The sequence below is a fragment of the Thrips palmi genome, unplaced genomic scaffold (genome assembly GCF_012932325.1).
Source record: "Thrips palmi isolate BJ-2018 unplaced genomic scaffold, TpBJ-2018v1 HiC_scaffold_2, whole genome shotgun sequence".
Classification (NCBI taxonomy): Eukaryota; Metazoa; Arthropoda; class Insecta; order Thysanoptera; family Thripidae; genus Thrips; species Thrips palmi.
This window is the reverse complement of record NW_023144629.1, coordinates 1687263-1705178: the sequence shown is the minus strand read 5'-3', so window position 1 is coordinate 1705178 and position 17916 is coordinate 1687263. Positions and strand designations below refer to the sequence as shown.

The window sequence follows — 17916 nt, the reverse complement described above, 5'->3', positions numbered from 1 at the left end:
TGACCCCACCCATGGATTGCTCTCCGAACGAGGAATCCATTGGTGGGGTCACAGGTTCGGTTCGAGTCCTGTTTAGCGACTGTGGAGCTCAAAACGCGTCTGGAGTTTTGGCCGCCTCCGCCGGTCTGCTGGCCCACTGTGCGTCGGGGGAGGCGGGGGCGAGGCTTTGGCTTATTTATGCAGGGGATGCGGAGCCATGGCGGAGCGAGGGCGGGAAAATGATTTCATGGCGGGAGAGGCGAGGGAGAGAGAAAGAGAAGCCCTGTGCACACAGCGTAAGCCGGATGCTAGCGCTCTAGCGCTCCCCAGCCTGTTGCCGACCTTTTCTCATTAGCAGGCGCACTTGTAGGCAATCTTAATTCTACTAGTATTGCTCAGCAATTATTGGTCATTACTTATCACCATTTTCGTTTTATTTTAACCTAATTTCGGAGAAATTTGTAAATATTTAAGAGGGAAATGCAAAGTGTTTATGTTTTCTTACGGCAATGCGTCCCTCCGCTAATGGGGAAAGGTAATTAAAGCGGCGACCTGCTATCCTCCCGTCGCGTCTCCTCCGGGCGGGTCGCCGGGCGAGTTGCTAACAGCGACGTCCGCCACCGAGAACCAAGGACCGGGACTCGAAAGTTGACTCTCTTGATTCCTTGTCTTCTTGTTTCGCAGGAAGCGCGCATAGGAAGCATGTTCGCCGGGGGCGGGCTGGCCGGGCTCGGCGGCCCAGACGCGAGTGCAGCTCACTGCCGGCGGCGCGCTCCGAGCGCTCCGAGCGTCTAAGCGACCCACCCCCTCTGCTGACGCCGCCGTGACGCCGCCCCGCCGCCCACACCATGCCGGCGGCCCGCGCGGCGCCCTGGACGCCCATATTGCTGGCCTTGCTGGCGGGGGGCTGCGTCGCCGACATAGGTGAGGGCATGTCCATAACTCAGGGCGAGGATTTGGCGCGGCTCCGTGACACAGTGGGCCAGAAGACCAGTGGAGGCGGCCAAAACCCTAAACGCATTTTGAGCTCTAGAGTCGCTAAATAGGCCTCGAACCGAACGTGTGACCCCACCAATGGATTGCTCTCCGAACGAGGAATCCATTGGTGGGGTCACACGCTCGCTTCGAGTCCTGTTTAGCGACTCTGGAGCTCAAAACGCGTCCACAGTTTTGGCCGCCTCCACCGGTCTTCTGGCCCACTGTGCGTGACTTGGCTTGACCCTCCTCACTGGCGTCCACTCTGCCCGCAGAGATCATGGAGGAGTGGGGCTGCCCTGACCAGCCCTTCCGCCTCAGCTGTCGCCACAACGACGGCGCCGTGGCCGCGGCCGCGCCGCTGGTCCGGCCGAAGCAGGGCGCGCTGCAGCACGCGTCCGAGGCGGACCCCCTCGAGGCGAGCGGCAACGGCGGCGCCGCCTCCAGCGCGGCCACCATCGCCATCCTGGAGGCGTCCTTCTCGGCCAGGGACGCGGCCTCCATCTTCCTCGGCGCGAACCGCACCTGCGGCGCCAACCACACCAGCGACGGGCCCAGGACCATCCGGGCCGGCGTCAACCACCGGTGAGCCAACAGTACCAAAGCCAATCTCGTGATCCGCATTCAATATGCAGGCCAGGCTAACCCAACGGCCGAGGGGTAGGGTAACCCTTGCACAGCCCGCTCCAGCCGCCCGGCCGGCCGGCCCCAGCTAGCAGAGGCACACGCCCACGCCGGGGTCGATGGGCAACCAGAGGCAACCCGCCGCGGCCCAAGACGCTCGCCAACACGTCTGTCTTCGTCCCACTGCACTGCCTGCCGTCTGATTCCGAGCACTGCTTTCGTGGCTCTGTCTCTCTCTTACTCATGGGGTGGTCCGCAGGGGTGCGAGAGAGACAGTGACGAAGCAGTGTTCGGAATCAGACGGCTGGCTGCCTGCCTGCCTTTCTGTCTGACTCACTGACTGACTGACGTACAGTCCGCTTTCTGTCCAAATGCCGTGCGGATCATGGCTGCGTGTCAGTCTGAAGGTCACCGAACCGAAAGGAGCCAAGTTCGAACCAGTACACTTTTCGACGCGAATGTGGGGCGCCACTTTCGATCGGGGTGTATTTGTCACGGCGCAATAGCAGTACTAACACCAGACGCTCGGTGTTCCGAGTTGTCATAGCGTGCGGGTCCACATGCCATACGATTATTGGCTGTTCGAGTTACGCTGTACCAACCCCTGCGGAATGAAATACTGCCCGAGGTGCCGGGCACATTGTTGTGGCTGAGACAATTCGGGGTGTACTTACGTACTTACTGTGCTCCCCGAGTCAGCCCAGCAGATCAATGACGTCCTCGCTGCGATGACTGATTAATTTATCGCGCAGTGGCGTGGCTGGCACGCTAGCCGCACTAGCGCTGCGGTGGGAAAGGTCAGGAGCGGACAATGGGCAATGGGGGCGCCGACAATCGCTTTCCGATGCCGCGGCACGCGGCGGCACGCGCCCATTACCGAATTAGGGACTTGGGGGCCGGCTGGGGTGAGATTGGCTGTAGTTAGGTTAGGTTGACCATAGTTAGGTTATGTTAGGTCGACTGTGCTTAGCTTAGGTTGGCTATAGTTAGGTTATGTTAGGTTGACTGTGCTTAGGTTAGGTTGGCTGTAGTTAGGTCATGTTAGGTTGACTATAGCTAGGTTAGGTTGACCATAGTTAGGTTATGTTAGGTCGACTGTGCTTAGCTTAGGTTGGCTATAGTTAGGTGATGTTCGGTTGACTGTACTTAGGACACGTTGACCATAGTTGGGTTATGTTGGGTTGACTGTAGTTAGGTTAGGTTGGCGGCGTGCGGCGTTCCAGCAGGGCCGGCGACGACGCCGTGGCGATAGAAACCCGCCAAGTGTGGCGCTACTGCAATGAGTCACCCTGCGGCACCGACTCGGGCACCGAGAACGGAGAACAGTCACTCCGGGCGCCTAAAGAAGGCTTGGAGAATGACGCAACGACGTCAACAACAACAACAACATCGTCATCATCATCGTCGTGAAACAACAACAACAAGAGGGGCCACCCCTTTCTCTGGCGTGTGCGTGTATTGAGCACCTTAAAGTCCCCTGTCAACCTGGGCAAGGGGTCGTTATGAGGCTTTCAAATAGGGGGAAGAGAGAAAGTACGGAAACACAGTGAAGAAACAGCATGGACCGGGGAATTGTATTCACGGGGATAGGGACGGGGCGTAACTTTACAGAACCAGTTACCAGTTTCTTCCTCGAGTTTCCCGACGAACACAGACAAGACATCCCCTGTGACTCTAACATCCGCCAAGTGTCACAACCGTGAATATTTTCGAATCGTCAGAGACGGAAAACTTTCTTGTTGTCGCGGCTGTGTGCGCTCGCTCCCTGCCACCGCGAGGCTGGCTAGAGAGAGGGAGAAAGAAGTTTGAGGGACGCCAAAAAGGAGAGACGCGGCGCGCGCGTTTCAAAAACTGTCGCGTCCTGTCACTGGGCCCCTCCAGCAGGCTGATTCCGAACAGTTCCCCCGCCGCTCCGTCTCCCTCCCACCCCCTACGGAGTGCCCCACGAGAGTGAGTAGAGAGAGAGAGAGAGAGAGAGAGAGAGAGAGAGAGGCGCCGTTCGGAATCAGTCTCCCGAGCCCTCGCATTCGGAGACGGGGAAACGCAACGCCAGGCGACGGCAGGGCGACGGCCAGGGATTCGGCCAATATCCATTTAGCCTTCGCGGGCCGTCGGCCCATCCATCACCACCAAGACGACGGCGGACGACAGTTACTCTTCGGCAGTGCCGTCCTCGGCTCGGCGATGAGCCATTGACGGCCATCGGGGGGACGGGGAGGGATTATTATCCGTCGAAACGCGTGTTCCTCACGAATTACGCGAGTCACCCTGGACGATGCCGCCACCGCCCCTTTCCCCGACACATCACACACACACACACACACACACATACACACACACGCGCGCGGTCTATCAGACAGGGGACATCGCCATTCATCGCCCCCTCTCCCCCTGACGGCCCTGGACGGACACCTGGACGTCATGCGAGACGGCCGAGGCGGCGCCCTAACCCCGCTACTATTACACAGCCACTATTGCGCCAATCTACCCCTGTCCGTGCCAGCGTGCCAGCACAACCACGCCACCGCATCCTTCCCTTCCTTTCGGCCGAAGTCAGTCAGTCTGTCTGTCTGTCTTTCTGTCTGTCTCTCTGTCTGTCTTTCTGTCCGCGGGGCGCACCACATTCTTCCCCGAAAGCGAGGACGCCCCCCCCCCTTGCGTGCGTTATCCGGACTGCATTAAGTGGGGCCTACGTACCTTGGTGCAAGGCCTGCACGGCCTGCACGGCCTGCAAGGGCACCCGGCCCGTCTATTTCCAGCTTTCTGGGAAGGAAAACGGAATCGGTCGGCGGCCAGGAGGGTGCGGTGCGGAGGGGTGGAAGTGGAAGGGGGGGGGGGAGCCATCGATAGCCTTTCGATATACAGAGCGTGGTATTGCTGCGCACTGGTGGCACTGCCGGCACTGCCGGCACGCGACGCTGACCCCGCGGCCCCGGCAACTTATCATACTCGACCCATTAACTTCCGTGCCTGGCGTGGCGTGGCGTGGCGTGGCGCGGCGTGGCGCGGCCGCAGCCCCGACCGCACAATATGTATCCTCCCCGACGCGTGTCGCGATACAGAGGGAATCAAATGGACTGCGGCCGTGGATTCGCCCGGGGGGGCGGACGGTACCGACACCCACACCGCATGCGGTGCGCCGCCATGGATCCCTCGGGGACGGCTACTGCAGAGTTACAGGCCGAGCCGGATCTGGTTCGCCGCACCGGAAACGCCGCAGCGGGGAGGGGGAGGGGTATTGGCCGCCCCATCCAGCCTATCGATGCATCGTCATCGACGACATCCACGACGGGGACGTGCATGGCGCGGGGCGAGCCAGGGCGAGGCGTGCCACAGTGGGCCAGAAGACCGGTGGAGGCGGCCAAAACTCTAGACGCGTTTTGTGCTCCAGAGTCGCTACATGGGACTCGAATCGAACGTGTGACCCCACCAATGGATTGCTCTCCGAACGAGGAATCCATTGGTGGGGTCACACATGTGGTTCGAGTCCCGTTTAGCGACTCTGGAGCTCAAAACGCGTCTAGAGTTTTGGCCGCCTCCACCGGTCTTCTGGCCCACTGTGCGTGCATGTGCGCCCGGCAGGCCTTACAGTGCGTGCCCCACGGGGGTTGGCGGCCGGACTGTTTTGGAGGACGTCCAGGACGACGTCCAGGGCGGGTCGAAATACAGTAACCTGTGACATTTGTTTGATAGACAGGTAGATAGAGAAAATACACAAACGTTTTAGTGTTTGCGCCTGCTAAAATGACTTTTATGTTTCGCCCACTGATTGATGGCTAATCGCTCAGAACTAACTGCTTCAAGAAAATCGAAAATCTCGAAATTTTGACCTTTGCGGTGGGTTTCTGTGCCTGCAGGTGCTCCGGCCAGAACTACTGCAGCTTCATCCTCAACACCGACCTACCTTCCAGCGCGGACTGGGGGCCCGGCCTGGTGCATATCAAGTACGCGTGCGTGAGTGGTGAGTGTGGCGGCCGAGGCGACTGGAGAAGAGCTGGAAGTGCTGGAGAAACGCAGCAGCCCCGCTGGAGCCTCGACCCGTCCGAGTCGCTTGGGGCCTCCTGCCTGGACACTGAACGCCCTCACTCTTACCCCTGGAGGGTGACTCCGAACAGTGCTCTCTCTCCTCTCTCTCTCTCTCTCTCTCTCTCTCTCTCTCTCTCTCTCTCTCTCTCTCTCTCTCTCTCTCCCTGTCTCGCATCCCTACGGAACGCCCCATGAGTGCGAGAGAGACAAGAGCGACACAGTTCGGAATGAGCCCTGCGCTGAACCAACGCGTCGCAGTGTGTCACTTCTACCCCCTTCCACCCGCACCCCGCGCCCCGCACGCCAGTGTATCACTCCAGCCCCACTCCGCCCCCTTCAGCCAACACATCAGTGTATCACTCCAGCCCCCACCCCTCCCCTTTCACCCCCCGACCCGCGCCTTTTGCACGTTCCTCCAATATTTGTCTCTCCCGACACGAAACGACGTTCAGCGCAAGTGCGTTCCAAAATGCTGCCCCCTCCCCCTTCTTTTTCAATCCCAGGACGGAGCCGCGTCGTCGTCTCCATCGTCCCCGAAAGGAACTCGTCTCCCATTTCGCTTCGCTCAATCTCTCCTTCAAGCATCCTCCGTCGCGCCTTTGGGACAGTGTTAAAAATCCTGCCTTGTAAACAGTGTCGGAAGGGTTGCCAACATCAGCCAGCACATCAGGCTCGGCTGAAAACCTATGTGTGTACTGACTGAGTGCTACTTAGCACATACTTTAACAACCTCTCGTTGCAGGCTCCCACATGCACCGCTACTGCAGCTCCAGCGCGGAGGTGACGACCACGGAGGAGGGCGAGGGCTTCCTGCAGTCCCCGGGCTACCCCACCATCACGGTGGGCCAGAGCGCGTGCCTGTGGCGACTGCGCGCGAACCGCGGCCAGCGTCTGCTGCTGCGGGTGCTGGACCTGTCCCTTCGAGGTGAGCACTGCCTTCCAGCCTTCGGCCCTTTGGCTTTGGCCTTTGCTTTGCTATTCGGTGTCGAGTGCCCCTCACAGTGGGCCAGAAGACCGGTGGAGGCGGCCAAAACTCTAGACGCGTTTTGAGCTCCAGAGTCGCTAAATGGCCCTCGAATCAAACGTGTGACCCCACCAATGGATTGCTCTCCGAACGAGGAATCCATTGGTGGGGTCACACGTGTGTTTCGAGACCCGTTTAGGGGCTCTGGAGCTCAAAACGCGTCTAGAGTTTTGGCCGCCTCCACCGGTCTTCTGGCCCACTGTGCCTCCGTCCGCGCTCTCTGTGTCCGCTCGGGCTGGCGGTCGAGGTCGGCTCCTCTCTCGAAACGCTTTCGTTCGCTTCCGAAGTGCTGCTAGTGCTCGGAGCTCCCTGCGGAGCTGGCCTTTCTGGCGCGGCGCCGCAGAGAGTGAAAGACTTCTGCCTTCGAAAGTCGCAGAAGTGACGTCCGCAGGGGTTGGTCTCTCTGCGGCGACGCGACGCGGCGGGCCTCAGGCTCGATCGTGTCGTCACTCGCCTTGTCAGCGTTTCATGGCTCTGTCCGTGACGCGCTTTATGGACTGCCAATGGGTGCGAGAGAGACAGAAGGCGTCGCGTTTTATGTTGACGGCGCGTTGACGATGTGTCGTGCCGTAACCTTTAACACGATTCGCCCTCCCATTACTGCTGCGAGTCACAGTGGGCCAGAAGACTGGTGGAGGCGGCCAAAACTTTAGACGCGTTTTGAGCTCCAGAGTCGCTAAATGGGACTCGAATCGAACGTGTGACCCCACCAATGGATTCCTCGTTCGGAGAGCAATCCATTGGTGGGGTCACACGTTCAGTTTGAGTCCTGTTTAGCGACTCTGGAGCTCAAAACGCGTCTAGAGTGGCCGCCTCCACCGGTCTTCTGGCCCACTGTGCGGGTGTGGCGGTGACCTGCCGCCTTGGCTCAACGCCCGCAGGGTAGGCATCCCCTCCGACGCGGGCGTGCGCTGGGCGGCCCGCCTCGCCGTCTGCAGGCGCCTTGGTCGCTCTGTCTCTCTCGCACTCATGGGGCGTGCCGTGGGAGTGCGAGAGGCTGTCACGTTGTGGTGTCCGCAGCGCGCACGGACGGCGACGAGGACTGCGTGGACGCGCTGTCGGTGCGAGAGGGCTCGGATGACGGCGCCGCCAACGCCGACCTGGTGCACGAGTGCGGAGACCGGGACGACGACCTGGAGGTGGAGTCCGAGCACGGCGCCCTCGACGTGAACCTGACGACGCGCTCCGAGAACGCCTTCCCCTCCCGCGGCGTCCTCATCCACTACAAAGGTAAGGTTTACGGTTACCGCCATCGGAGGAGCGGATATCATAGCGCGGAGAAAATCGAGTTGGGATCAACCAACGCTCGCTGGGAGATTTCAATCGGCTGGTACAGTGCTCTTGTCGAAGATGCTCGGTACCCTTTGGCCAGTCCGCGCGCGCATCGCCGCGGATCAAGAAGATGGCCCCGCTCCTCGAGATTACAACGAAGGCATCGTGCCATAAAGGAATCAGGGGACCGCCAAGCACCCAGACGTCGAACAGTCAACACCAGGCCGACGGGCAACGAGAATTCAACGTCAAAATCGTCAAAATTAGGATGAGAGTTCAAACGGAACGGGCGAAGACGCCGAGCGCGAGGAGTCGCGTGTGCGGCCGGCGCGCCGGCGCGAGGGGTATCGCCGACGCTACGAGCCGGCAGCACGGGGTATCCGCGCCGCCGGGCCGGCAGTTGGCGGCCAAAAAATCGGAATGGAGGACTCGCTCAGAGTTGCAGGCGTTGCAGCCCGGACGGACGGACGGACGGGCGTTGACGTTATCAGAACGTGTGGCGGATTACCGAGTGCTTGCCTCTAGCCGCTCGAGTCGACGTCCCGGTCCAAACAGACATAATCACGTTGCTAATCTCCTCTCAGCAGGGTGGCCAGGCTCGAAAGTTGGGGGATCTTTAAATTTTGCAGCAGGCACGGTGAACTGAAACGCTAACGCAATCGCGATAGTAGTGCATATAATCGCAATCACCGACCGCCCTGTGCGAAAGCCGGCGAAAGCTCACACCACCGAAAGCGAGAGAGATAAAAGTGGATAAAAGCTCCAAAGTGTGGTGCTACAATGTAGCGGGCGTTGTGGCACGGCACGGCCTTCGACATTGTTGTGCCCGGCTGCCCCACTGGCCGCGCTCTTCAATGATAAGCCGCGCACTCTCGTTAGTTTCGTGTTCTCTGTCGCACTCACGGCGCTCTGCGTAAGTGTGGGAGAGAGACAGGGAATCGAACCGCTCGCTCTTCGGCAGGCACTGCATCGTATGTGAACGAAACCGTGTCAAGAGAAGAACGTCAGCTTGGTGGCGTATTTGCTCGCGGGGCCCGTCCTTCAGCGACTGCCACTTGCGACCCGCGGTCTCTCTTTCTTTCTCTCTCTCTCCCACGTGTCTCCCACGTGGCTCCCTGCGGTCCGAGTCCGTCCGTTTCCCTCGAGTCGTCTGCGTCTTCGCGGCGTCTTCGCGGTTCACGGTGTGTCTGTCGTGTTCCTCCCTGCCTCTCCCTCTGCCTCCTCCTCCCCCGCATTCGTCCAGCTATTACGTCGTCGGGAGTGGGGAGCGGGGAAAGGAGGCGGGGAGGGGAGGGGACGGTGTGTGGGGTGGCGGCGCGCGCAGCCCGCGCAGCCGCGACTACAACGGACTCCCTCCCCCCCCCCCTCCCCGCCCTGCCGCTACCCCCGCGGCTCCCGTCCCGCGGCATGGCGGCGGCGTCGTGGTGCGCGACGCGACGGCGGCAAGCGCTTCGCCTCGCTCTCTTCTTCTCTTCGCTTCGCTAGTTGCTGCCGGCACTCCGAGAGGCGAAGTCAAGGCACACAGTGTGTCGCGCGTCGGCTGCTTCGGCCGGAGACTGCGGACACGCCGGGCGTCGCGTTCGAGGAGTTGCAGTCCCTCCTCGTGGACGACATAACCCTTCCCGTCCTCGCCCCGCCAAGGATTACCGTCCCGCCCAGCGAGGTGTGTGTGTGTGAGAGCGATGTGTGTTCGTGTGCGTATGTCTCATGCGTCGCGGTGCGTCGACGTGAGCCTTGCGTATGGATTCCACCGGTTGCCTACCTGCCTGGCAGTTTCCGTTTTATATACCCTTCGCGACGAGGCGAGGGGGCCTCATGTATCCCAAGCAGGTCCCCGCCGTCGCCGCGAGACGCTCGCGTGGGACCCGAACCGCGTGTGTGTGCGACTGTGTGCTCGCGTATTTGCGTTTTCCATTGAACCCACCGTCGTCGTGTCCGTAGAGGTGGGACTCCGTCGGCTTGGCGTGGGCCCTCTTGGCGCGCACGTGGTGATCCTGGACGCGAGGTGCGAACGGCGGCCGGAAAGAGGGGGGGGGGGTGCTGATTGGCGCCAGTGCAGTCACACTCTGGTCTGTCCGGCGTGCTACCTACCGTGCTACCCGAGACTCGCGTGGCGTGTTATGCAAACCGATGCACCTTTTCCGCCGGTTGGTGGCTCCCACTGCACTGCTCGCCAATGCAGTCCGAATGGTCGTCTGATTCATGTTAGCGAAGGATTCATCCAAGTGGCGGTTGACCAAGGGCGTAGCTTGCCCACCGACTTGTGTACTCTAGAGTCCTAAAGGCCAGTGTACTCCAAAGAGTCGTTCTCTCGCACCCCCAGGGGACGCCGGGACGCCCCGTGCGTGCGACAGAGAGGCGACTTGACGCTTCGAAATCAGTCTGCCGGCTCGTTGAGCGCATTGACAGCATTGACAGCCCATGGACGGGGCCGTGGGAAGGTCGGCGTCGGCCCACTCCGTGGGCAATGCGGGCGCCGGTGCCCACTTGGTGTCCCCCCCCCCTCTCTCTCTCTCTCTCTCTTCTCTCTCCTCTCTCTCTCTCTCTCTCTCTCTCTCTCTCTCTCTCTCTTTCTCTCTCCTCTCTCTCTCTCCTCTCTCTCGCACTTATAGGGCGCCCCGTATGCGCGCGAGAGAGACAGCGCCCGTTTTCCTCGCGGGGTATCTGGCAGTCTCTGGCCGTCTGCCTTTTATCCTCGCCAGGTCGTTCCCTCCCCTCCCTGGACCGAAGACCGAACTCTCTCCCCGACGCCCTTTTCTAGCCCTATCCCACCCCCCGGCCCTGCCGGCCCTGCCCTCCCCCAGCCCGCCCTACGCCGGCGCCACAGTGGCCGTAGGGCCGTTACGTGGCTGTCGACAGGGTCGACGCCAGGGCGGCCAGGCCCTCCGCGCCGGCCCGGGGGGTGGCCTGTAAATTTCGTGACTTTACTCCGCCACCCCGGCCGCCCCGCCCCGCCGGACCGCTGGGTCCTCGAACCGCCGCGACCTTCGCGTCGGCGAGGTCACCCTCTCCAGTCGACTGATTCCGAGGGTCGCCGTCGTCGCTCTGTCTCTCTCGCACTCGTGGGGCGTCCCGTATAGGTGCGAGAGAGACAGAGCGACGACGGCGACCCTCGGAATCAGTCGACAGGGGTGGCGCGGCGCGCGCGGCGGGGCTGGTTTTTGTTTGCACGCGGCTTGGTGACGCCCCCCGGAGTGACCCGTGCTGCCCCGTGCTGCCCCGTGCTGCCCCAGGGGGCGCAGGGCCGCAGGGCGCAGCGTGACCCAGGCAAGCCGCGGGCTGCTATTGGTCGGGGCAGCCTGACCGTCTCGCCGTCTGACCAGGGAGGGAGGGAGGGGTAGATCTGTGGGGTTCGGTTCGAGTCCCATGTAGCGACTATGGAGCTCAAAACGCGTCTAGAGTTTTGTCCGCCTCCACTGGCTTCTGGCCCACTGTGCGGCAGGCCCCTCGGGGCTCTCCACTTTGCTTCGCAGAGCGAGCAGCCGAGCGGGTAATGCGCGAGCGGGATGTTGCGAGGGCGGTTCGCGTTGTTCGCGCTGTTCCCGCGGGACCCTGCCTGCCCCCCGCCTGCCCCTGCTCCCCCGCCGCCCCGGGGATAATCCGGGGCGATCCCATTCCCGAAGGACCGCCGTCAGCAGGTGGCCCGCGCCGCGCTTTGACGGCGCTAATCCCCGCAGGCCGATTCCGAGTCATTCTGTCTCTCTCGCACTCACGGGGCGTACAGTGGGCCAGAAGACCGGTGGAGGCGGCCAAAACTCTAGACGCGTTTTGAGCTCCAGAGTCGCTAAACAGGACTCGAACCGAACGTGTGACCCCACCAATGGATTGCTCTTCAAACGAGGAATCCATTGATGGGGTCACACGCTCGGTTCGAGCCCTGTTTAGCGACTCTGGAGCTCAAAACGCGTCTAGAGTTTTGGCCGCCTCCACCGGTCTTCTGGCCCACTGTGGGGCGCTCCGTGAGAGAGACAGTCCGCCGGCTGTCGAGATATTGGCTTGACATCACAACACGCTGACCGATGCGCGATCTAGCGGCGCTCCCTCCGTATCGGCCGGCATCGGCCCCTGGATTTGGCTTTGAATGGGGAAAACAAGAGCACGCCGCTCCGATTAGTTGGCTTTATTATTCTAATGGCTGGCGATAGGAACGGCACGCGGCGCGGCATGCCTGCCCGATAGCCCGCCACCACCGCCAGGGCCGCCAGGCGCCGACAGGACAGGCGGCGGATTTGTTTGAAGCGGTTCGAAGATAGAGCATTCAGCAGCGCGTGCGTTCGGCTTGGCCGACCTCGCCTTCGCACAGTGGGCCAGAAGCCGGTGGAGGCGGCCAAAACTCTGGACGCGTTTTGAGCTCCAGAGTCGCAAAGCAGGACTCGAACCGAACGTGTGACCCCACCAATGGATTGCTCTCCGGACGAGGAATCCATTGATGGGGTCACACGTTCGTTTCGAAGTCTGTTTAGCTACTCTGGAGCTCAAAACGCGTCTAGAGTTTTGGCCGCCTCCACCGGCTTCTGGCCCACTGTGCTTCGGCGCTTCATGGCACTTCATGGCGCTTCAGCGGCCGAGCTGCGAGGTTCGCGCCGCCGCCGCGTGTGTGCCGTGGCGCTGCCGTCGTCGCCGAGTGGCTCGCCAGCCTCATTAGTGGCAATATGGGCGGGAGGAACGCGCCACTCTGCTGAAAAGGGCGCTGCGAAGCGGCGCGGCGCTCTCGCCCTTCTCTGTGGAGCCCAGCAGAAATGTTGCCAACCCTCCGCGCAAATTGCCAAGTTAATTTCGCTACAAAGGGAACACACTGGATGAAATCTGGAGTCGATCAATATTCTCGTTCTGAAGTTGGTAGCTTAGTATATCGCGGGAATTTTTCATGTGGCAGCACTGGACTTGGTGATGGCCCAGGCAGGCCTTCCCTGCGTTCGAAGTCCAACTTCGGTGAGGTCCAGCGGCGCTGGAGACCAGCATAGGGGAGCAGTCTTGCCAAAATTTTGGGCCTTTCGAACGGGACTGGCCGGTTTTGGAAGCCGCGACTCCACCGACGGCGGGGGAAGGGGGAGGGGCTTGTCGGAGGGGAAGGGGGCTGCACGTGCTAAATATACCGGCGCCACGTGTGGCGGCGTTCCACGGCGTTCCGCCCGCTCTCTTTCCGACGCCTTTTTCTCCTCCACCTGTCGGAGCTGTCGGATCAGTGGCGTAGTGAACCAGTCTGCTGCGACTGCTGTAAAGTTTCGGCGAAGATTCCCGGTCATTGCATCTAATAGAGACGATTTGTGTGTTCCAGCCGTGGGCTGCCCCACCTTACCCACGCCCGTCGACGGCTACCTGGAGCACCACAACGCCACCGCCGCGTGGTACATGTGCAGCGTCGGATACGTGTTCAAGGACACCGAGCGACGCGCGCGCACCCTGCTCTGCGAGCACGGCAACACGTGGAACGACACCCTCGCCCCCTGCGTCAGTAAGTAGTCGTCCTGTCCTCTTTTTGTCCGTTTCGGCCGAGCGACGCGCGCGCACCCTGCTCTGCGAGCACGGCAACACGTGGAACGACACCCTCGCCCCCTGCGTCAGTAAGTAGTCGTCCTGTCCTCTTTTTGTCCGTTTCGGCCGAGCGACGCGCGCGCACCCTGCTCTGCGAGCACGGCAACACGTGGAACGACACCCTCGCCCCCTGCGTCAGTAAGTAGTCGTCCTGTCCTCTTTTTGTCCGTTTCGGCCGAGCGACGCGCGCGCACCCTGCTCTGCGAGCACGGCAACACGTGGAACGACACCCTCGCCCCCTGCGTCAGTAAGTAGTCGTCCTGTCCTCTTTTTGTCCGTTTCGGCCGAGCGACGCGCGCGCACCCTGCTCTGCGAGCACGGCAACACGTGGAACGACACCCTCGCCCCCTGCGTCAGTAAGTAGTCGTCCTGTCCTCTTTTTGTCCGTTTCGGCCGAGCGACGCGCGCGCACCCTGCTCTGCGAGCACGGCAACACGTGGAACGACACCCTCGCCCCCTGCGTCAGTAAGTAGTCGTCCTGTCCTCTTTTTGTCCGTTTCGGCCGAGCGACGCGCGCGCACCCTGCTCTGCGAGCACGGCAACACGTGGAACGACACCCTCGCCCCCTGCGTCAGTAAGTAGTCGTCCTGTCCTCTTTTTGTCCGTTTCGGCCGAGCGACGCGCGCGCACCCTGCTCTGCGAGCACGGCAACACGTGGAACGACACCCTCGCCCCCTGCGTCAGTAAGTAGTCGTCCTGTCCTCTTTTTGTCCGTTTCGGCCGAGCGACGCGCGCGCACCCTGCTCTGCGAGCACGGCAACACGTGGAACGACACCCTCGCCCCCTGCGTCAGTAAGTAGTCGTCCTGTCCTCTTTTTGTCCGTTTCGGCCGAGCGACGCGCGCGCACCCTGCTCTGCGAGCACGGCAACACGTGGAACGACACCCTCGCCCCCTGCGTCAGTAAGTAGTCGTCCTGTCCTCTTTTTGTCCGTTTCGGCCGAGCGACGCGCGCGCACCCTGCTCTGCGAGCACGGCAACACGTGGAACGACACCCTCGCCCCCTGCGTCAGTAAGTAGTCGTCCTGTCCTCTTTTTGTCCGTTTCGGCCGAGCGACGCGCGCGCACCCTGCTCTGCGAGCACGGCAACACGTGGAACGACACCCTCGCCCCCTGCGTCAGTAAGTAGTCGTCCTGTCCTCTTTTTGTCCGTTTCGGCCGAGCGACGCGCGCGCACCCTGCTCTGCGAGCACGGCAACACGTGGAACGACACCCTCGCCCCCTGCGTCAGTAAGTAGTCGTCCTGTCCTCTTTTTGTCCGTTTCCGCCGAGCACAGTTCTGGAGTCGCGCCAGAATTCGCACCGTGGAAGTCCAACCTTGAACCTTGGAGGGGGAGGGGAAGGGGGAATGAATGACAATGACGTCACACGGTTCAGTCTGTTCTCTTCTTTTGCAGACGTTTCGTTGACATCTGCCTGGAAGAAGGGAGACTTCGATTCCTGGACATTTTCCGACGGGAACAACACCAAAATCAAAATGGCAGCAAGCGACGGTGGCGACAACGACACTGTGTCTCGTAAGTGACTTTTACCGGTTGAAAATTAAATGTCTGAGATCGTATTTTGTGCTGCTGGTTAATACACATGACATCATCTTCCTGCAGGTGTCATTGTCCCAACAGTCATCATGGCAATGCTGTTTGTTGGAAATGCAGTAGTACTCTATGTGCTCTTCATGTTGAGAAAGAGGTAATGTCTCACGACCCCTAATTTGAATTTGTGTCACGTTGGAGCCTTTTTAATTTTTTAATGTCCCGTTTCCAGGAACCAGAAGAAGTGTGCTGAAGATGAAGAAAGAGCAGCCATCGTCAAGACTAATGGATCAATTAAAGAAACCAAAGTTGGGGAGACGGAAAATGCACTGGAGGAAAATACAACTGACATCCCAACAGTTATAGCTAATGGTGCTGAGGATGTAGTTGCAGATGCACGGTGTTGACTGCCTTGTTAGGCCTTTAATTTCTTAGCTTGTAAGCAATTAAGACTGTCAATGAGTGAGGTACTTCTCCCATGGAAAAGTATTTCCTTCATGTGTTTTTATTTTACAATGTCACATTCATTTAAGTATTTGTTTTAAATGTCTTACTTATTTACTGCGCCAAATTTGCAAACAGGCCAGTAGCTTTTGCCTGTAATGTTTATAGGTGTGACAAGGGAAAAGCAGTGATTTTGTTCAATTCTCAAAAGTTGTTCTTGTCAATTGAGTGTCAATCCCATTTCACATTTTAGCATGGATGAAAACACAGTAGAATAGTTTGAGAGTAGCAATGTGGAGAGAGTATTGTAGCAATGAAGAACTTAGTTCCATTTATGCTAGCAATAATGTTAACTCTCCAAACTTTGATCTGAAGAAAAAATAAGTTGAAGCAAATAAGGCATCATTTTATATCTGACATTAATTTTATACCTAGAGTAACATTCAATGACCTATGGAAATTGATAGACTGAAGCATCAGTTATTTTAAAAAACATCTTTCGCCTTACAACAGTGAAATAAAACAAATAGAAACAACAGTAAAAATATTTATTGATTATTTAAACAGCTATATAGATTCTAAACCAAAACATGTAAATAATAGTAGAATAAAGAAAATAATTAAAAGTACAAAACGTCTTCATAATCATCTAAAACAAATTGCATGTTTACCCTGCTCTTTTCTATATAAAAATTCATACAATTATCTAATCTGTTGCACCTCATGATAACTTGCCAAGTCAGGTTTTTGCGGGTTCAGTATATGACTAGATTTTTGAATGTACGTTTGGGTAAAAAGGAAAGAGCAAAAGAGAACATCAGACATTTCTAGCTTGAAGAATGGTTAAAACCTAGTAAGTCTAATGGGAAAATTTTCAGTAACAAGGTGGTCATCTTGAAATACGATGACAATGTTTACCTCAAACTCTGTAACAGAGAAACAAGGACAAGTACAGTATAGCAAACAAACTGTCTAAAAAATTTAAAGGAGTAGTATAGCTAATTCTCACACTTACCAACTTTGAAGTTATTTGTTATTAAAGTAGGACATGTGAAGAGTCTGGGAAATACCATGTGTATTGGAATAGCAAGCCCACAAGGAACGTTTCCTTCACCTATTTGAATATTTTGGACCTCAGTTGCTAGTAAAATAAAAGAATTTTTACAATAATGAAAAACATTGAAGTATAGCATAAGTCATCAAGCTAAAATGGGAATCCTTACCATCTCGTGCATAGCCTTCAGCACAACCACAAGTTTCAACTCTAACAAGTTGCAGCTCTACTGATTTGATTGGTACTTCACAACGTTCAACAACAAGCTGGAACAAGTATGGTGCAAATAGCATGTCACCTCATCCGCTTTCCTTAAAACTGTTCAGCAATAGCTGCCAAAACTCTGCGAGAGGAAATGAATTTTATGAAAACTTACCTCTCCTGTAAGAGGTCTTCCTATGCAGCATGTTGCAGAATCAAGGTGTCCTGTCACCAAGAAGCGAGGGACCTTTGCTTTATCTTTGATGTTCTGGATCGATTCTGGACTGATTTTAAAGTTTATAGGTTCTGGTTTAGCTGTTATCAGACCTGTAATACCAGTCTGAAAGGTAAAAATTGGCATATATTAATTATATCACTAAACTGTAGAGTCAACAACAGCAATACCTTACCTTGTATTCCACTATGAATTCTTGAGATTTTGAGAGGTCTTTGTTCAGAAAGGATCGCTTCAGATCTGCTTTCACTACATATTGAATATTGACAAAAACTCCATGATAAGTTTCATACAGTGATCGACCACTTCGTGGCTTCAGTGGAAACTCGAACGGTATATCTGTCATCCCTGCTGGAATTTTACCAGGCATCGCTAAATCTATACTTGAAGTTACCAAAGGGATCGGCTGTAAGATCAGGATAAAATTCATGAATGCGAATCAAACGGAAAAGAAACAATTCAGAAGCAAGGCTTGTCAGAAAGAATAACAAAGTTACCTTAACAGAATTGTAAAATGCCTCAAATATTCCGACATTTTTGGCACTCAGTTGTAAATTCACTGTTCCTTCCATCAATAAAGAAATACCATCGTGTTTGAAGTCTGTTTGACTTAGAATCGCAAGAACACCACTCACATTTTCCTGCAATCAAACGTTTATATAATAGCATATTAAAATAAACAGAACCATGAGTGAGGTTAAATGGTTATTTTGATGCAGAATCCACTACGGATACATACGCCTTCAGAGTAGATTTTGTTATGCTTTTTCAACTTAATATCCAGTTGTATGGCCATTTTCTCCTCAACAAAAATTTGGGCTGACAAATTAAAGAGAACTGCAAAAGTTGTGGATCGGCTCCTGTTGTTGACAGTGACAGCCAAAGCAGCCGACTCCCAGTGAGTGGCGGACCGCGCCACTAGAGCGCGCTAGCGTCGCCCTAGTGGCCACCGGCAGTGTTTTGGCGCGAAACTCGTGTGTGGCTCGGCTGCTGAAAACGACCCCGCCGCTCTGCCTG

The 17916-nt window shown here is 57.4% G+C and overlaps 2 protein-coding genes across 2 annotated transcripts; one reads left to right on the top strand and one right to left on the bottom strand.

Moving 5' to 3' along the window:
- Window positions 1-1336: 1336 nt before the first annotated feature.
- Window positions 1337-15954, top strand: LOC117647335 (the record flags this gene model as incomplete). Its single annotated transcript, XM_034389055.1, has 8 exons — window positions 1337-1539; window positions 5436-5539; window positions 6347-6529; window positions 7649-7858; window positions 13179-13355; window positions 14831-14950; window positions 15038-15122; window positions 15198-15954. Coding segments are annotated over 8 exons (1257 nt in total), but the record flags the coding sequence as incomplete, so codon positions are not given.
- Window positions 15941-17877, bottom strand: LOC117647101 (vacuolar protein sorting-associated protein 26C). Its single transcript, XM_034388621.1, has 7 exons — window positions 17639-17877; window positions 17397-17540; window positions 17075-17305; window positions 16840-17004; window positions 16633-16729; window positions 16425-16550; window positions 15941-16335 (listed from the first exon to the last, which is right to left on the bottom strand). The coding sequence occupies exons 1-7, from the start codon at window positions 17693-17695 to the stop codon at window positions 16253-16255; spliced, it is 903 nt and encodes a 300-aa protein (XP_034244512.1). The 5' UTR covers window positions 17696-17877; the 3' UTR covers window positions 15941-16252.
- Window positions 17878-17916: the final 39 nt, after the last annotated feature.

What these genes read in the sequence shown, in the direction of transcription:
- LOC117647101 (XM_034388621.1), bottom strand. Translation starts at nt 17,695, where the DNA reads ATGGCCATACAACTGGATATTAAGTTGAAAAAGCATAACAAAATCTAC. An exon ending in TGAAGGCTATGCACGAGATG is followed by an intron (nt 16,551 to 16,632) that starts GTAAGGATTCCC and finishes TTATTTTACTAG; the next exon opens with CAACTGAGGTCCAAAATATT. An exon ending in AACAAATAACTTCAAAGTTG is followed by an intron (nt 16,336 to 16,424) that starts GTAAGTGTGAGA and finishes TCTCTGTTACAG; the next exon opens with AGTTTGAGGTAAACATTGTC.